The sequence below is a fragment of the Chelon labrosus genome, assembly GCF_963514085.1.
Source record: "Chelon labrosus genome assembly, chromosome: 17".
NCBI classification, from domain to species: Eukaryota; Metazoa; Chordata; class Actinopteri; order Mugiliformes; family Mugilidae; genus Chelon; species Chelon labrosus.
In genome coordinates this window covers 22,232,292-22,248,458 of record NC_140350.1, presented here as the reverse complement: position 1 = coordinate 22,248,458, position 16,167 = coordinate 22,232,292, and the positions used below count along the sequence as shown (strand labels likewise).

General features: G+C 41.5%; 3 protein-coding genes across 3 annotated transcripts in view; 1 reads left to right on the top strand and 2 right to left on the bottom strand.

Annotated features, from left to right (window-relative positions):
• tecta (tectorin alpha) overlaps positions 1-1,757 on the bottom strand; it is a 38,923-nt gene extending 37,166 nt beyond the window's left edge. The window contains exons 1-2 of the mRNA XM_084565036.1: positions 1,686-1,757; positions 535-604 (exon numbers count right to left, since the gene is read on the bottom strand). The gene's annotated coding sequence lies outside the window, so the exon portion shown is untranslated. The remainder of the gene's footprint in view (positions 1-534; positions 605-1,685) is intronic.
• A 4,346-nt stretch (positions 1,758-6,103) lies between these two features.
• On the top strand, positions 6,104-9,445 carry plekhb1 (pleckstrin homology domain containing B1; the record flags this gene model as incomplete). The annotated part of the gene is made up of 6 exons (XM_084565038.1): positions 6,104-6,140; positions 7,170-7,322; positions 7,469-7,571; positions 7,660-7,699; positions 7,779-7,869; positions 9,189-9,445. 6 exons carry the CDS (start codon positions 6,104-6,106, stop codon positions 9,320-9,322), a joined length of 558 nt encoding a protein of 185 aa, XP_084421164.1. The 3' UTR covers positions 9,323-9,445.
• A 1,271-nt stretch (positions 9,446-10,716) lies between these two features.
• Positions 10,717-15,665, bottom strand: LOC311502702 (lathosterol oxidase-like). The gene is made up of 4 exons (XM_084565037.1): positions 15,398-15,665; positions 14,048-14,180; positions 13,833-13,933; positions 10,717-12,184 (listed from the first exon to the last, which is right to left on the bottom strand). Exons 1-4 carry the CDS (start codon positions 15,605-15,607, stop codon positions 11,720-11,722), a joined length of 909 nt encoding a protein of 302 aa, XP_084421163.1. The 5' UTR covers positions 15,608-15,665; the 3' UTR covers positions 10,717-11,719.
• Between the last annotated feature and the right edge of the window lie 502 nt (positions 15,666-16,167).

Below are 16,167 nucleotides of genomic sequence, written 5' to 3'. Positions count from 1 at the left end.
CTTAACGGACTATTAAAATCATCAGGTAGAAGTAGAAGAGTTTGTTTAGCTCTTGTAGATCAATAAAACAATAACTATTAGGCACTTTTGCAAGGATAAAAACAAATGATTATCTGGCTGCTGCTCAAATTTTCACATTTTATATTAATGTAGACTGAAAACATTTGGACTTGGGAAGATAACTGAGAATGCGTCCACCATTTTATGCCTTTTCACAGAATCAATGATTCCACTGATTAAATAATACATAAGTTAAGCTCCAAACAGCTGCTAGCACACAGCAATATTATATTATATATATATATATATTTTTTTTTTTATCAGAGCATATAACCTCAACCTTGTCTGTCCAAACACAGCAGTCGCTCACAGCCCTTCCTTCGACCCCCGATCAGCCCTATCAGTTTCAGACAGACTCGGCCTGATCATCTTAAACTCTCTGGGTTTTTTGGTGTGTTTGCCAAACGTCTGAGCGTCGTGTCCGGACCCTGTCAGATGTTTCTGTCATAGATCGTGTCCCATTACGATTCCTACCTCTGATGTAGCAGAGACCAAAGGAAAGACTGTTTTCAGCGACGCATCAGATCACATGCCTTCGTCCCTGCTGTAGAGAAAATGATGATTAGAATAAGAGGAGAAAAAAAAAATGGACAAAATACAGATTATTTTAAGTGTGCACATGTAAATCGTCCTAGATAACATGCACTTCATAAATAAAAGAAAGGCCACACACTAAGACAGCCTTCACTCCACATGAAAAGCAGTGAAACTTGCACTAAAAGGGCCACAAAAACAAAGGTGGAGTGACAGCTGGGTTCCTGTCTCCAGAACAATATGTGATATGTTATCCGGGGGCTCAGTACCTTGACGTTATCTTTTAAGTCTTTTAAAAGGGTGTGAAGAACATATGTCAGACTGACGTGACCTCCTCCTCAGCCATTTAAAAAAACCGTCATATTATGTCACACTTTGGGGATGATCAGTTGTATGTCTTAGAAAAAAAATATTGTTTTTTTCTAAAGCATTTGTCAGCCTAACCCCCACCACAGACAGGAAGTCATTTTTCCCCACAATAAAACCTAAACTTTAAAGACTGCTCTCTACTGCCCCCAGCGGTGCAGTTCAGCTGCGACAATGAAAAAAACTCACTTCCAAGTTTATCTGAAAAAAACAAATATAATCAACAGGTAATCACGCCGAATCAAACGTCAATCCACAAAGACTCATGAGAGATCAAAAGTCTTAAGATATATTTTGCAGACACTTCCTGGTAAGCGATGGCATCTTAAACCAGGTGTTTTTTTAAACGGGGTTCGGCGAAACAGTCTTCTAGGTGCAGATAGCAATCGCCGTTAGGGGGTCTGCCTGCTTAGGACCGAGGCCTGGTTGCGTGAAATCGCTCGTACACAAAGGAGAGAATAAGCTGGACGTTTTAACAGTGTCAGGGTGCATATTTAAATATTTTTCTGAGCGCACGGGCCGACGATGGTGCTGCCAACCTTGAGTAAGTGTCATCGCTCTGCAGCAGTTGAGCCAAGTTTACCTTCAGCTCGGGTGAAGGTAAAAACATTTCGGCGGCTGCTACGGTCGAGTCATTGTTAGTGCATCCGAAATCAGCAGCGCATGTTCCTGTTCGTGTTGTATTTTGTAACTGATACGGTATATTTTGAGACTACTGCACTCACCGTCCCCGGAACCCCCTCGGCGACGCGTTGTGTTTGTTTTTGTTGTTCTTCGGTTAGTTGACAGCTTAAGACACGCCTCCTTCACCGGAAGTTACGTGGTTTAAATGTCTTTTTTTGTTTTTCGTCTTCCTACTGTAAAGTTTGTTTTTAAAAATCGAATAAAAAAGGCACTAATTGAGAAAAAAAATTAAAATAAAAATAAGAAAAAATTAAATAAGAAAATAAAAATAAACACTTCAACTGTGGTTTCAAGTTTGACTTCCGGTATACGTCATATCAACAATGTTGCACGATATAATAAAATAATGATAATAATAATAATAATAATAATAAATTAATGATAATTATAATAAAAAAATAATGATAATTATTATTACTTTTATGAATAATAATAAGAAGATAATTATTTGAATAAAACTGTATCGCAAAAGTACCAAAAACAATATTAAACTATCTTTATCTTTGCAATATATAGCAGAAATAGAAATAGCATTTAACTGCATTTAATAACATACATATAAGGCAGACCAGCAAAGACTGTACTTTTTAGAGGGCACTGTGAAAAACTGCTGCCGAGTTCCTATAATAGCTCTGTGGAAAGTATAATTACCCACGACATCTTTTTATTACGGTCAAGTTGTTGTATATACTGTGTTTCTCTTATTTGTACTTTATTATTTTTTATTACCGTCTTCTTTTTGCTCTTATATAAAACCACAGTGGACTAACTCTCTTTTGTACTGCTTGCAAGGACAATAAAGTTTATCTTGTTATTTCAGTACGTTTTTTGAATCTAAGAAATGTTTTGCTTACCTGAATAGGAACCTTGAGGAAAGCAACGCAGCCAATCCATCATCAAATCATTTTTTATTTGTAGACCAGAAATTAAATGTTAAACAAACCTCGCAAATCAAGCCACTATTAATGAAAAACATCAGTTATACTTCCAAATAGCAGAAATTAGAACCTATTTATATATGTTTTCGTAGATGGACACACCGGACGTGAGTATTGGATTAGATTTTCACAATATAAAGTGATTAAGATGATCTTTAACAGGATTATAGACAATTAAGGCATAACAATTTAAGAGAGTGGATGAGCCAGTTCTTCCACTGTTTTCATAATTTGACCAAATAATCACACACCACATGCTGCCACCAGATGGCAGTCGTCTTTATATATTATGGTTAAAAACACACTCGTGGTGTGCTTCAGACTTAACCAGATGATGTGTATGAGGTATGTGCAGCATTCACGGAGCAGGATCAGGATCAGAATCAGAATCAGGATCAGGATCAAGATCAAGAGTTAGTAGTGGGGTTCCTTGATTCTGGGGGCACAGGCTGCTACAGACCCAAAGCTGAATCTTTCGCTAGATAGAATAGGGGGGCTCCGTGAAGAGCCTACATGGGTTTAAGGTGATGTATGGTTGCAAAATATGCCACAAGTTAGTCATCTGAGGGCCTCCTTTCTCAGTTATCGTTGTCACAGGGCCCCGAACGATGACTTGATTTGCCTATCCCGATGGTAGGGATGTTAGCAGCGCCAAACTTTGGAGCAGCCACATTACCACACATGGTTCAAACACTGCAACCCTTTTACACAAAAGAAAAAAGAAAGGGTTAACTGTGTTTTGTTTAGCAGTGTGTGAGCCATCTGCCCACAGGAAGCAATGTGTGGGTTGTAGTAGAAAGGAGGAAAAGAGCAGATTATGGTGTGTCTCTCTCATCTCTCTCTAGTTTCTTTTCCCTGGTTTGCTATTTGCACTTCTGGTCAGATGCCAAGCTTTTCTGGTGTTTATTTAATGTTTTACTTATCTATCTCTGGTGTACACTGTCCTGTAACTGCATGCTGCTGCAACTCTGCACATTCCCCCACTGTGGGATAAATAAAGGATTATCTGATTTTATCTTATCTCATATGCAATGACAATAAAACTGAATCTATTTTAATTTTCGACTTTACTGATCAATTTCATGATGCAGGCCAATTTCAAATAACTTCTATTGTATGTGACAGTGTTAAACATAAGGATAAATGTGACAACCAACCAAGCTGCCTTTGACTGCCAGAGTCTTTGTCTCTTATTATGTGTAGATAAAAATCTGTTCTTGTGAATATTGATTTAGCTTTTTTTATGTCTCTCACTAAATAAGCTCCTTTCACTGAAACACCTTTTAATCACTGAACTCAAGCCGTCAGCGCTCATTCCTTTATGCCTCTGTGGGTGTTTCAGAAGCCTCACATCCACCTGTGGGCTGAACCTGGCTTCCCTCTGGTGGCTGGTGAGTTGGTATCGACGCTCACCAGCCACTGCTGAGCTGGCATCGATATATCTTTACGGGTCTGAGCCTTATGGGTCTGCTATTCACATTCTACTATATTTAATCGCTCGTAAGTGTGCACAGAATAAAAACTCATTCTGCTTTTAAATAATCTATGAGTTATCTGACTGAATTATACCACAGAGTATGTTTCGGGCTGGGTACTGAACGCCAGAAATTTGAGTGTCAGATCAAGTTTAAGAACTTTGGTAATTAGCTTTGTGTTAATGTGATCCCTAATTTATTTATTTTCTGTAACTTCTTGTCCTCTGGAGGGTCGCGAGGGAGGAGGGGGCTGGAGCCTATCCCAGCCGCCACCGGGCAAGAGGCGGGGTCCACCCTGGACAGGTCCCCAGTCTATCACAGGGCTAACACAGAGAGACACTCACACCTACGGCCAATTTAGAATCACCAATGAACCTAACCAGCATTTCTTTGGACGGTGGGAGGAAGCTGGAGTACCTGGAGAGAACCCACGCAGACACAGGGAGAACATGCAAAGGCCCACTCGAACCTGGGACCTTCTTGCTGTGAGGCCTCAGTGCTGACCACCACACCACTGTGTCGCCTTCCCCAATTCATATTTCATATTGCAAATAACAATCAAAATTGTCTTGAGGAACCATAAACCTTTACAGAAACTAGTCCTTGAAACCCCACAACACGAACTAAGGCAAAATTTGCCAGGAAAAACATTTAAAGCTTTTTGAGATGAAGCGAAAGAGCTCATTTTGGGGTTCTCGAAACGGCTCGTTTCACTTTTTACATTAAAGTCGCGCTCATGAGATAAGATTTCATTCATCCCCATGGGGAAATTAGGGATAATATAAGACTCTGCGTTGGCCGGGAATTGAACCCGGGTCAACTGCTTGGAAGGCAGCTATGCTAACCACTATACCACCAACGCTGCACACTTGGAAAGGCAGCCTCACTGTCGGATGCCTCTGAATGCCACACACAGGACTTTTAAGCCTCCAGGTTGTGACTTCATTGTTGTTGACTGAGGAGTTAAGAGTTTAACTCTAGAAACAGACATTGTGTGAGTTTTTCGTAGCGGGGAAAGATGACAACACGTATAAATAACCATGGGCAGCACGGTGATACAGTGCATGTTCTCCCCATGTTTGTGTGGTTTCCTCCGGGTACTCCGGTCTCCTCCATCATCATCATCAAAAAACATGGGTGCTAAGGGTCAGGTTGGCCCACAGTGGCGGCTGGGTCAGTTGTACGATGACAAATAAAGAAATTTACCTTTATAATGCGAATAAATAATAAAAAAGAAGAAGTTAATTTTGTCAAACACAACCGAGCCTCTTACGTGATTTCTTTCTACGTCTGTTGCAAGTTAATATGAGAGACAGCAGTCAACATGTCCCAGTGATCAGACTGATTACATGCATTGGCAGTTCTTCGTCTGACATTTGACCCCAGCAAAGAGTGTTGACAAACCAAGACAACAGCTAAAAATGGTGCTAAAATTAATTGGATGTAATGCAACTGGGTTTCTGATTCTGAAATATGAAAAGCTGTAACTAAGTTTTCAGGATCCTCACTCGCCAAGACAGACTAGCACTTTCTCGAATCTATAAAAGGAAATTATGCCACCGTGAATCACCTGCAGACAACTCCGGGGAGACTCTCAGTCTGAACTGACCTGCAGGCTTTCAGGCTAATCCTGGGCAGGTTATTTCAGGGCGCGGCTTAACTTGTGAAAGCTACAGACGTGACGTGCACATGGACCGATGGTACGAGGCTTGTCAAGAGTTTGGTTTGTGGGTATTTAATATGAATGTTCAACAACATTAACAGTGCAAGGCGTGAGAGTCGGGATGAGAAATCAGTCCAGAAGAAGAGGGGGGGGGGGGGGGGGGGGGGGGGATGGGGCAGGATGAGAGGGCGTGGTCTCCTAATCCAGAATGATCCTGTAAATCAGTGCTGGAGGGAGCCAGATTAACCCAACAGCACCGTCAAAGACAGAGGGAATATAAACAGAAGCAGGTGCTTTATTAGAAAGTTTTATAGACTTTCTTTTTCTTCTTCTTCTGGATTATTAGAATAAAATAAAAACAGCGAGGACAACAGTTGAGAAACATGGCGCTGATGAGGTCTGGCTGGCTCTGGAGACAGAGTGAGTGCATTTTCTACTTCTGTCACTTTTCTAATTTGGACCACAGCTTCGGTTTAAATAAAAACAGACAGGGTGAGAAAGACAGAAGACAGAGGTGGGTAATGGCGTGCAACCAAGGCCTGCAGTCGAACCAGGGCCATTTGGGTTCACGAGCAGATCCATAACATTGGTCACCCCCGGGCCTGCTGGATTTTCTTATAATTTATTTATTGTGACTAATTATTACCTCTTACGAAAATATGCAGAAATCTTACAAAAATGCACATTTACACACATTTTGTTTATTGCACTGCATGTTTGCAGACCATACTTCAGACTAGCCACTTTAATGAGAGGCTTTAAATGTTTTAGAAGCACATTTTTTAATTAATAATAATAAAAAAAACAACTTTCCAAATACCAACACCTATTTTAAGATGCTAACCACCAAGCTGGTAGAAGCCAATTAAATGTGCTACAGACCAAAGAATATATTGGATCTTTTTAGACTGAAATCAATACTTGAGACATTTTCTTATTCAATCAAATAAATATCAAATAAAAGCATTTTAATATCATAGTACATAGAACAGGAGAATTAACAGTTAATGAGCAAACTTAAAATTAAAATATCTTGTTAATAAGGGGTCAACACGTTTGTTGAGCTGAATTCTTCTAATGGATGAATCCAGCTGTACGTTCTGCAGTGTTTATGTTTTCATGGCTCGATTTCAATCTACGCAATACTCTCAGCATTTTCCAGAAAGCAAAAACTGTAACTGTTACGAAACACTAGTCTTTGCAGTGTGTATAATCCCATTAATTGTCCCTGGCCCTGTCTTTAAGTGGCTTACCAAGGACAGAGGCTGGGGATGAATCAGCTGGAGGGGGGAAGATCCACATCCAAAAAAACACAAATACAAAAAAGAAACAGGAAATTAGTTAAAACCTTGAACTTTCCCCAAGCGTGTTAGTGGGTTTCTTTAGCTATTAAAGCCTGTTGCTACACTTTATTTCCAAAGACTAACGTGGCCCGTGTCTCCTCTCTAGCATCCGTCCTGAAACGCTGGAAGTTGAACTGGTGCGACCTTTGGATAGACGGGAGTCTCTGCTTCTACAAGAACGAAAGCAGGCGAGAGCTGGAGATCCGCGTCGGCCTCAAGACGGCGTGCATAGACGTGCGGTCCGGCCTGGAGTGTGGAGGTAAAGCGAGGCAGCTAATTACACCTCATTGCTTCATTTCAAGATGTTCATCGATCAAAGTGGCCAAAGCCTAATGTTTGCTTGCGAGAACCGATGATGGAAATGTCCAGATCTGTGGATGAGTTTCTCCTCTAACTTTGTGGCAGGCGTGCCTCCACCAGAGAGCAATCCCAGGGAGAATCTCATCATGGTTCATCTCAAAGATGGCTCAACACTCAACCTGTGCGCCAACAGTGAAGATGAATCTATGTAGGTACTCACGGTTCACGCCTGCCTGCTCTTCCTTCCCCATCACGACCGTCCATGAACCCCTCATTCCTGTTCGTTTCTCTTTCAGAGCGTGGAAGCTGACTCTGCTGGAGACCAGGAGGAACCCGGTGAGTCTTCGTAGGTTCTCTGTGAGAGAGCTCAAATGCGATCGGTTTGGCTAAAGGTTTTCTTCTTCTCCTACTCTAGGTGTTCACGTATGACCCGTATGATGACTCCTACCAGGCTGTGCCGATCAACCGCTACCACACGGTCTACATCACACCTGGAGCAGGACCAGGTATGCCACACTGAAACAAGAGGTTGAACTGATACACCACCTAAACATCTTGCATCGTTGTGATTATCTCACTATTATAAAATGAGACGTAAATAAGGTTAGCAGTGATTCCTCACAGCAAGAAGGTTCTCGGTTTGAATCCACTGGACGACGGGTGCCTTTCTTTGCATGTTCTCCCTGTGTCTGCGTGGGTTCTCTCCAGGTACTCCAGCTTCCTCCCACCGTCCAAAGACATGCTGGTTAGGTTCATTGGTGATTCTAAATTGGCCATAGGTGAGATAGGTTCTCCCCTGATGACAGCTAGTATAGGTTCCAGCCCCCCCAGGTGACCCTCCAGAGGACAAGCAGTCACAGAAATTGAATGAATGAAGAAAAAGTAGTACTAAGTGAAGTTGCCATGTTGTTGGTCTTTCTTTACAAGGTTGTAGCACAGGTAGTGTGCGGATCGTGGATGTTTCAAGTTGAATCTAGTATTTGTCCACAATTTGCCTGTGATTTGCTGGATATGCCAAAATGTGTCTGGTATTTATTAACTGGGTTCTTTTAACCAGTCAAGTCTGATGTGAACACGACTAAGTCAGTACAACGGTAAAAGAAAAAGAACCGACCAGTACTTTAAGACTGTGCACAACCAGCTACATAAACTGCCAACAAATACATCAACTGAATGTACGTGAGGCTCATCTTCCTCTGTGGATACGGACGTTAATGATCCAGTGAAATTCATGTATTTGTTAATAGTTTTCAGTTTACGTAGCTTGTCTAACAAATAGTCATTTGCTGGTGTCTAATTTAAACAGACATTCTCCCAGGGCTGCGCTTCAGATCAGTAATTTTTTTTTGATCAATGACAATTAACAGGAGTGACAGCAGTGATATGAGTGCTAATTATCTTGTTAACCTGTATTGCTGTACTTTCTTTATACTGGTCCACACTTAGCCTGACACGTACTGTACTTTGCGCGGGATTCCTCAGAGAACAGGAAAAACATGCATTTGTGCTCGGTGGAGGAATTAAAAGTAAACATCTTGTGCCTGATGTTTAATTTATAGAGCTTCAAAATTCTCTGCACACATTAATTTGGGAAACAGTTTGTTACAGACTGAACAAAGAACAGAGCGAGGACGGTTTAATATCTATATGCACTGTACACTTATTTATGTAAGCAAATGGAAGAGATGGTTTGTAATTTATTGGTGTCCCTTTACGTCAGGTGACAATGCTGGAGCCAACTTATCATTTCAGAATCACTTTTGACTCAACGTACTAACCCAACACACTGACCTTAAATGTGTTTTCCTATGTGCCGTTCTTGCAGGAACCCACCAGGTGGTTGTTCAGAGGGACCCGTTTGATGGATTCGCAGAGAACGTAGCGGTGGGAGTACTGGCAGGCGTTGCAGCAGGAGCTGCCATGCGATCCCTCTTCTGGACGCCCTTCCTTTTCTGCTGAGATCACGTCCAAAGGGAGCTGGACACCGAACGAGCATGTGTAGAAAAAGTCTTTTATTTTTTCTGTCTTTGCTGTTATAGCCTCTCCCTAAATCATATTTGCTCTGACAAACAGACACATGTTGTGGTTCTGTTCCGTCCCTTTTCTGCATATAAAAGCTACAAAGCTGAAAAGACAACAACAGACTGAATCTACCTATGAAGTTTGCAAAACTTCGCCTGCTGAATTTCGCACTTTATACATTTGAGAAGAGTGAAGTTTATTAGATGTATTACCCTTTATTAGAAAATAATGATGCATTATGATTTAAAATGGTATATACATATGCATTATAACTATAATTATGAGATCTGATGCTAACTCACTTTGTTCCATGCAACAAATAAACCAGAAAATAAAAGTTTTATCCTAGTTTGGTAAAACAATTCCGACTCATAGCCTACTGACTAATATTTCTAGAGCTCTCAACCACAAAATAAGGTCTTCATTAGCAGATACGGACGGGTTGAGTGCAAACTGAGTAGGTCGCACCGTAAGAGACACATTGTTTGAGATTACAGATCAAGTTTGCTTGTAATTTGGATGAACCTGCAGACAAAGTGTAGAAAACTAGTAGGTAACAACAGATAAATCTCCATGAGAACTGAATAATGCTGATGAGGACTATGGGACAAGGGCTCCAGAAAAAGCTGGTTAATGGGCAGCGAGTTCTTTTTCAAAACTACTACTATTTTGGAACCAAAATTAAAATCTTTTGGAGTAAAATGCATTTTGTATTTTTATTATCTCTGCTTTTATTCAAAAAAATCCAAAAGGTATTTCTCCTCAGTTTGTATCAACCATAGACTGTATATAAATATGGACAATGCGTCGCCACGTCATTGGATTCACCAAACTGGCGCTATGTTCCCGGGAAAACGGCCGGCGCCATCTTGTGAGTTTGGAGCTATGGGACCACTTCAGGGAGTGGTTGGTCCCGATGATGTCACATCCTGTTTCTATCCCGTCAAATAACTAACTAAAACGAAACTTATCAGAAAAATGGGCACTTGAATATGCATCAGTATTATATGTACGAACTAAAGTGACTGAAACCATCCTTGAAAAAAAAAATATTTGACGTGTATTTTAGTGTTTTAGTTTGGCCCAAGTCCCGCCCACTAACATGGAGAGGGTGGAGCTTATGACCTATACTGCAGCCAGCCACCAGGGGGAGCTCTACTTGCTTTGGCTTCACTTTAGAGGAGCAGTTCCACCGTCCATCTTTATACAGTCTATGGTATCAACACATTAATTCCACAAACGTGTTCATGTCTAGTGCTGTCAGCTGATGGAAATAAATGAAGTTCTAGATGTAAAGCACACACTAAGAAAGAAGAGCTTGGAAGCAAAGAATCAATGTTAGATTTATATGTCTCACAACACAAAGTTAATGTCACCATGGGACAGTTGCTCAACAGTTGCTATAAGGTCTATTGTAATATTCTGATGTGACATTTGATTTAATGTGAGGAAAATGACTTGAGAAGAGAAAACATCTCAAGAATTTTCTTTTTTTGACTGTTTCTGAGCCCTAAAAAAGGTTGATGAGCAGTTCAGTGTGAACACAGCTAGATAAAGTGTTATAAAAAGGGTGTGCACACCTATTTAGTTCACATTTTTCAGTCATCAGTGGCATTGCATAGGTTGTATTATTTACATGGTGGAAATGTTCTGAAACAACTGATTTAGTTTGACTTTTTAAATCACAAAAAATCTGCCAATGTCAAACATTTTAGCCATAGCTCATGCTACGGTAACCAGGCCTTTATGTTAGCGTCCAACTCTCATTCAAAGTACATGCCCGACACCAATGCCGTAACAACTCCAGCTTTTTTTGATGTTCCTTCTTGAACTTGCCCAAAGTTTCTTGGCTGTGTTGCTTACCAATATCCACAAATCACTTAACGTCCGGCTCAGACTACAGGAGTTTTAAAATCATACCAGATTTTGAAAATCCTGTTGCATGACATACATAAGGAGAAACCACTAATGCTCGTCCCTCTAATCTAAAAACTACTAAAGGGTTTAAAGCGCATGTCACACCAAGGTAATGATCAAGGTCTGGATACGGTTCCCCCTCCAATTGTCGAGGAATCAGGGAATAAATCAGCCTGAAACTCCTGTAGTCTGAGCCAAGCTTAGCTCTTGTTCCAGATCCAGATGTCAATGTGCTTCTTGTGATTTAATGACATCAATCCACAGGGCGGCATCTTACATGCACTGAATTCAAAATCTCACAAGGGCTCATTTGGCACATAACTGGACTCAAATTGTTATTCTAAAATATATTTGCAGCACATTGTCTTTACAAAAATAATGATCGCTTTCAGCAATTAATAATAACCTCCCCTACTGTTACTCCTCCTTGCGTGTGACCTCTCTTTGAGGGTGTCCGTTCTCTTTCCCGTTTTCCGTCGCCCGGTCATCTCCCAACTTTCCCTCCGCTTGAAGTTTCCGGATCAGATCGTGGGGGCCTTTCCCCATCAGAGCCGACGGGTGCTTGTAGGAGCCTCCCAGGCGGTCCCACAGCGTGAAGTACTGGCCGTAGTTGTAGTCGAAGAAGAGGTGGTGGTCGGTGTGGTGGGCCGAGCCGTTGATGACGTCCGTGAGGGCGGCGGGGACGCGGTAGTCGCCGTCGTGGATGGAGATGGTCCAGATGTTGACGAAGACGTAGAGGGCCAGGTAGAGCACCTTGTGGAGGGGGAAGAGGAAGGGGTAGATGTGGTACGGGAGGCCCTGCATGAAGCCGTCTACCGGGTGGAAGGCGTGGCTGGCAAAGGGAGTGGGGACCTTCCATATGTGGTGAGGTTTGTGGAAGAGCTGTTGGCGACGAGAAAGCAGAGATGTCAATTATTATATTTGCTCAATTATTGCTAAACAAAACTTTAAACTAACGACAAATGAATGAAGAAAAGCAAAGTATCAACACTAGTCAATCAGTAACTTGGTGATATAAAACGTTACTGCCACCAGTTTCTATTGATTTATAATTGGCACTAATACAAAATGTCTTGTTGGGGGATCTAGAAACATCTGGTTCTCTTTAAAAGCTTAAAACAAACATACATTTTTTTTTATGTGACTGATACTTGACAGCCTTTTCTGCTTTTATGAAAATTACTGTGATTTTGAATGACTTTATAGAAAACGATGCAAGACTGTAAAATACTGTACCATTCTTTGTCTATGGAGCACTTTCTGGCAACTCAAAGGTTTACATCATTTAAAGCCAAAATAACACAGAACATGTTATTTTGGCATCCATGGTCAGTCTATGGTTATCATGACAAGTTACCACTTCAATACATTTCTACATATGAAGTTTTTAATATATATATTTTTTTTTTTTTAAATAAACAGATTTCAAAGGGGGGAAAATGCTCGATATAGGAAATATTAATGGAATTTGTGCAGAGGAACTTTAACTGAGGAGCTCATGCACCATCATTACTATCAGGTGATATTCTTATATTACAGATATATTGACGTCAGGGTCAACCAATGAGCCACATATAATCTACACTGTGCTACTATGGTCAAAATAATAATAATAAAAAGAAATAGTAGAGACATCTCTACTTGCAGTCATACTGTATTAACCCTGTAAAAAAAAACTAATGTGTCGCAGATGGCACGTTTCATGCAAGTGCACTTTTTATTAAGTTAATTCGCGCTTTACCGCCAATACTGTGTCGTTATGGTGATTTCACTTGCACCTCTCCCAGAGTGTTTTTATAGTCTTATAGGTAGTTTAGGTTTCTGCGATAGGCCTGATGCTGCGCAGACCATAAAATCGTAGCCTGACGTAACGAATATGTCACTATGCGCCAAGGCAACGCAGAGAGCAAGAGCTGTGATTGATCCGCTTTAGTATTTCCGTCTGCTTCTCCATCTCCACAATTTTCAAATTGATTGTTTTGGATCAATAAAGATGGAACACATCGTGGAAAGGTTAACTGAGAAGGTTGAAGCAGGAAGTTGAAACAAAAATAAACCCGACTGGCAAAAAAGACTCAGCGAGGACTAGCGTTTGGGTGGCTTTGTTACCAGTACTGACTGATGAGCGGGCAAGTATAAAAGGCTTGCAATGGTGTTAGCTAAGTGCGTAGCTTATGGCGTCCGGGTCCAGCAGTACCCTAAAAGAGCCTTATAACATGTAGTAAATTGTAAATAACTGCCAGATATAGAAAGTTCCAGTTTCTGCCCCGTCCCTGCCCATGTTCAAAAAGCACCTCAAAACATTTCTTTTCACAAAGTCCTTTGACCCCTAACCCCCCCCCCCCCCGCCATTGTTAAGCGACCTTGGGTACTATGAAAGGCGCTATATAAGTCCAAGCTATTATTATTATTATTATTATTTATTATTCTGGAAAAATGGGCAAAAGTACTTACTCACAGGACATTTTCTGACCTTTTTAATAGTCAAAGTAAGCGTGAATTAAACATAAATAAAAAGCAGTCTGCTCACCTTATAAATGAGCTTGTGGTGGAGGAAGCGGTGAATCCAGTAGATGCACATGTCCGTGAAGAACAGGAAAGAGATCATACTGAGGAAAAGCCCCGGCCAACCTGCAAACACAGAGGTCGGGGTCACGTTTCGACAAATTCATGGAAACGTCAAAACTAAAACAACAACAACAACAACAACAACAACAAGAAAAGAAAGCTTCTCGTTCAGCTTACCGAGCGGAGAGTCACCGACGTTGTCGTACAGTTTGCTGTATCCTCTAACTTCAGTGAAAAACAAGGCCACGGTTGGAATGCTGATCCAGGGCAGAGAGGTCATCGCATACTTGATTTCCCTCCGTACCTGATTCTAAGGAGGACAAAAACAAATGAACATATTTAGTAAAACACATGCTGTAATAAATTAAAATGGAAAGAAACTGAATTGGTAATATGTAAACATAAGGTGGAAGACTTAGAAGAAAACAGAAGTGGGAGAAGGAGGCTAATATGGTTTAATTAGGACCAGAACAGTTTCAGGCAGAACATACTTACAATTTCAAGGATAACCTCAGGCTGTGACTATAGCTGAACATAGAGGTATCTAAAGTGGAGGACTGGACAGCCACAACATTAAAACCACCATATTCTTTGTGGTTCTGGCATTTATGTGGATGCTACTTTGATAGCATCACCTGAATGTTGTTGCAGACCATGCACAACCCAATGGCAGCGACAAAGGGGGTGCACCTTGCATCCTGGTGCCATGAATAATCCAGCTACGCAACCAGGCCCTGCCCATGATGTAAAGGAAAGCCTCATTCATCAGACCAGACCTCCTACTTCCATTGCTCTTGGGGTCCAGTTTTGCTTTGTCCATTTTAGGAGCTCAAGCAGTGGACAGGGGTCAGCATGGACACCCTGACTGGTGACCCCGGACCACGTTTGGTAAGATACTGAACGCTACACACCGGTGTCACCCCCGCAAGAGCTGCAGCTCTGGAGATGTTCTGATCCAGTCGTCCAGGCATCACAGTTTGTCCCTGGTCAAAATCATTTCAAATCCTTCCACTTGTTCGGCTTCTAACATCAACTTTGAGGACAAGTTGCTGGCTGACATACCCCCAGCCACTTGTTATAACATTATGGCTGATCAGTGTAATCTGAATAAGATTTCTTTGGACTGTAAGAAGTAGAAAGTAAGAAGAGGCTAAACCACTTTTCTTCTTGTAAGTGCAAACAAACAAATGTAAAATTGCAAATGTGAACGAAAAGAAAAACTCAAAAGGTGTTCCTGACCTAATTGTGATGTTTATATAATCCAAATTTCAAGGACACATATATAAGTATATGCAAAAAGTAGTTTTGGCACAACAAGGGCGTGAATGAAGTCACATAAAGAACTATAAATAAAATAAAACTCATGCATTGTTGATTAATGTAAATAATAATTAATAATTATATTAATTTAAGGTATTCCTGATGATCTGTCCACCTCTTGTGCTGCAGGTTCAAAGGTCATTTCATTGCGCAGTTCAGTGCCAACACTCGCTGCGTTACCAGAGCAATTATAAAACATATATATACCTTTAGGAAGTGTGGGTGTTTCATTAGATTGTGGTCGAAGATGAAGTAGTAGCTGATGGCTCCAAGACCCAGGTACAGGACCGCGGCCCCGAGGTTGGTCAACACCAGGAGGCTGCAGATCTGCCGCAGGGCTCCGTCCTCGGGCCACGACGCGGGGTACACGTACGGGGTGAGGACGTAGTGGTCGGCGACGTTCAGCACCAGGTCCATGGCTGAATCTGGAGGGTGTGAGGAGAACCCGGGGACTGACCTGAGACCAGAAACTTACAGGAACTTCACCGTCCGAGAGCAGCGGCAGCACGCCACTGAAATACCATTGGCCGCTTTCCCTTGCTCCCGTCCAATCAGCGCCGACTTCCTCGTTGCGTCAGGTGAACATGAGCCACTGAGCGGAGAGGTTCTCGTCACGCAGGTTGGTTAAGGTTTTGTGATTGGCCGAGCGGAGGATCTGATCATGGCGTTACAGAAACAACAGCACCCCAATTAAAGGTCCCTCCAACAGCTGGAACATCAGGACAAGGACACCCCGGAGTGGTTTGACAGATTTAATCCGCGCGTTCTGCAGCGGAACCAGCTACAAATACGGAATAAGTGTCTTTTTAATACTGAACACCAAACCTCATTTAAAAACTTAGGGATTTAAAGTTTTCTTATGTGTTTTGCAAACCTACACTTCCTTGAAACTAAATTCACAGATTCACATCAAAGTTTGGGAGGCCTCCTGCAATTCGGCATGCAATATGTGCCCATATCGGCTTTTATTTCTTTAG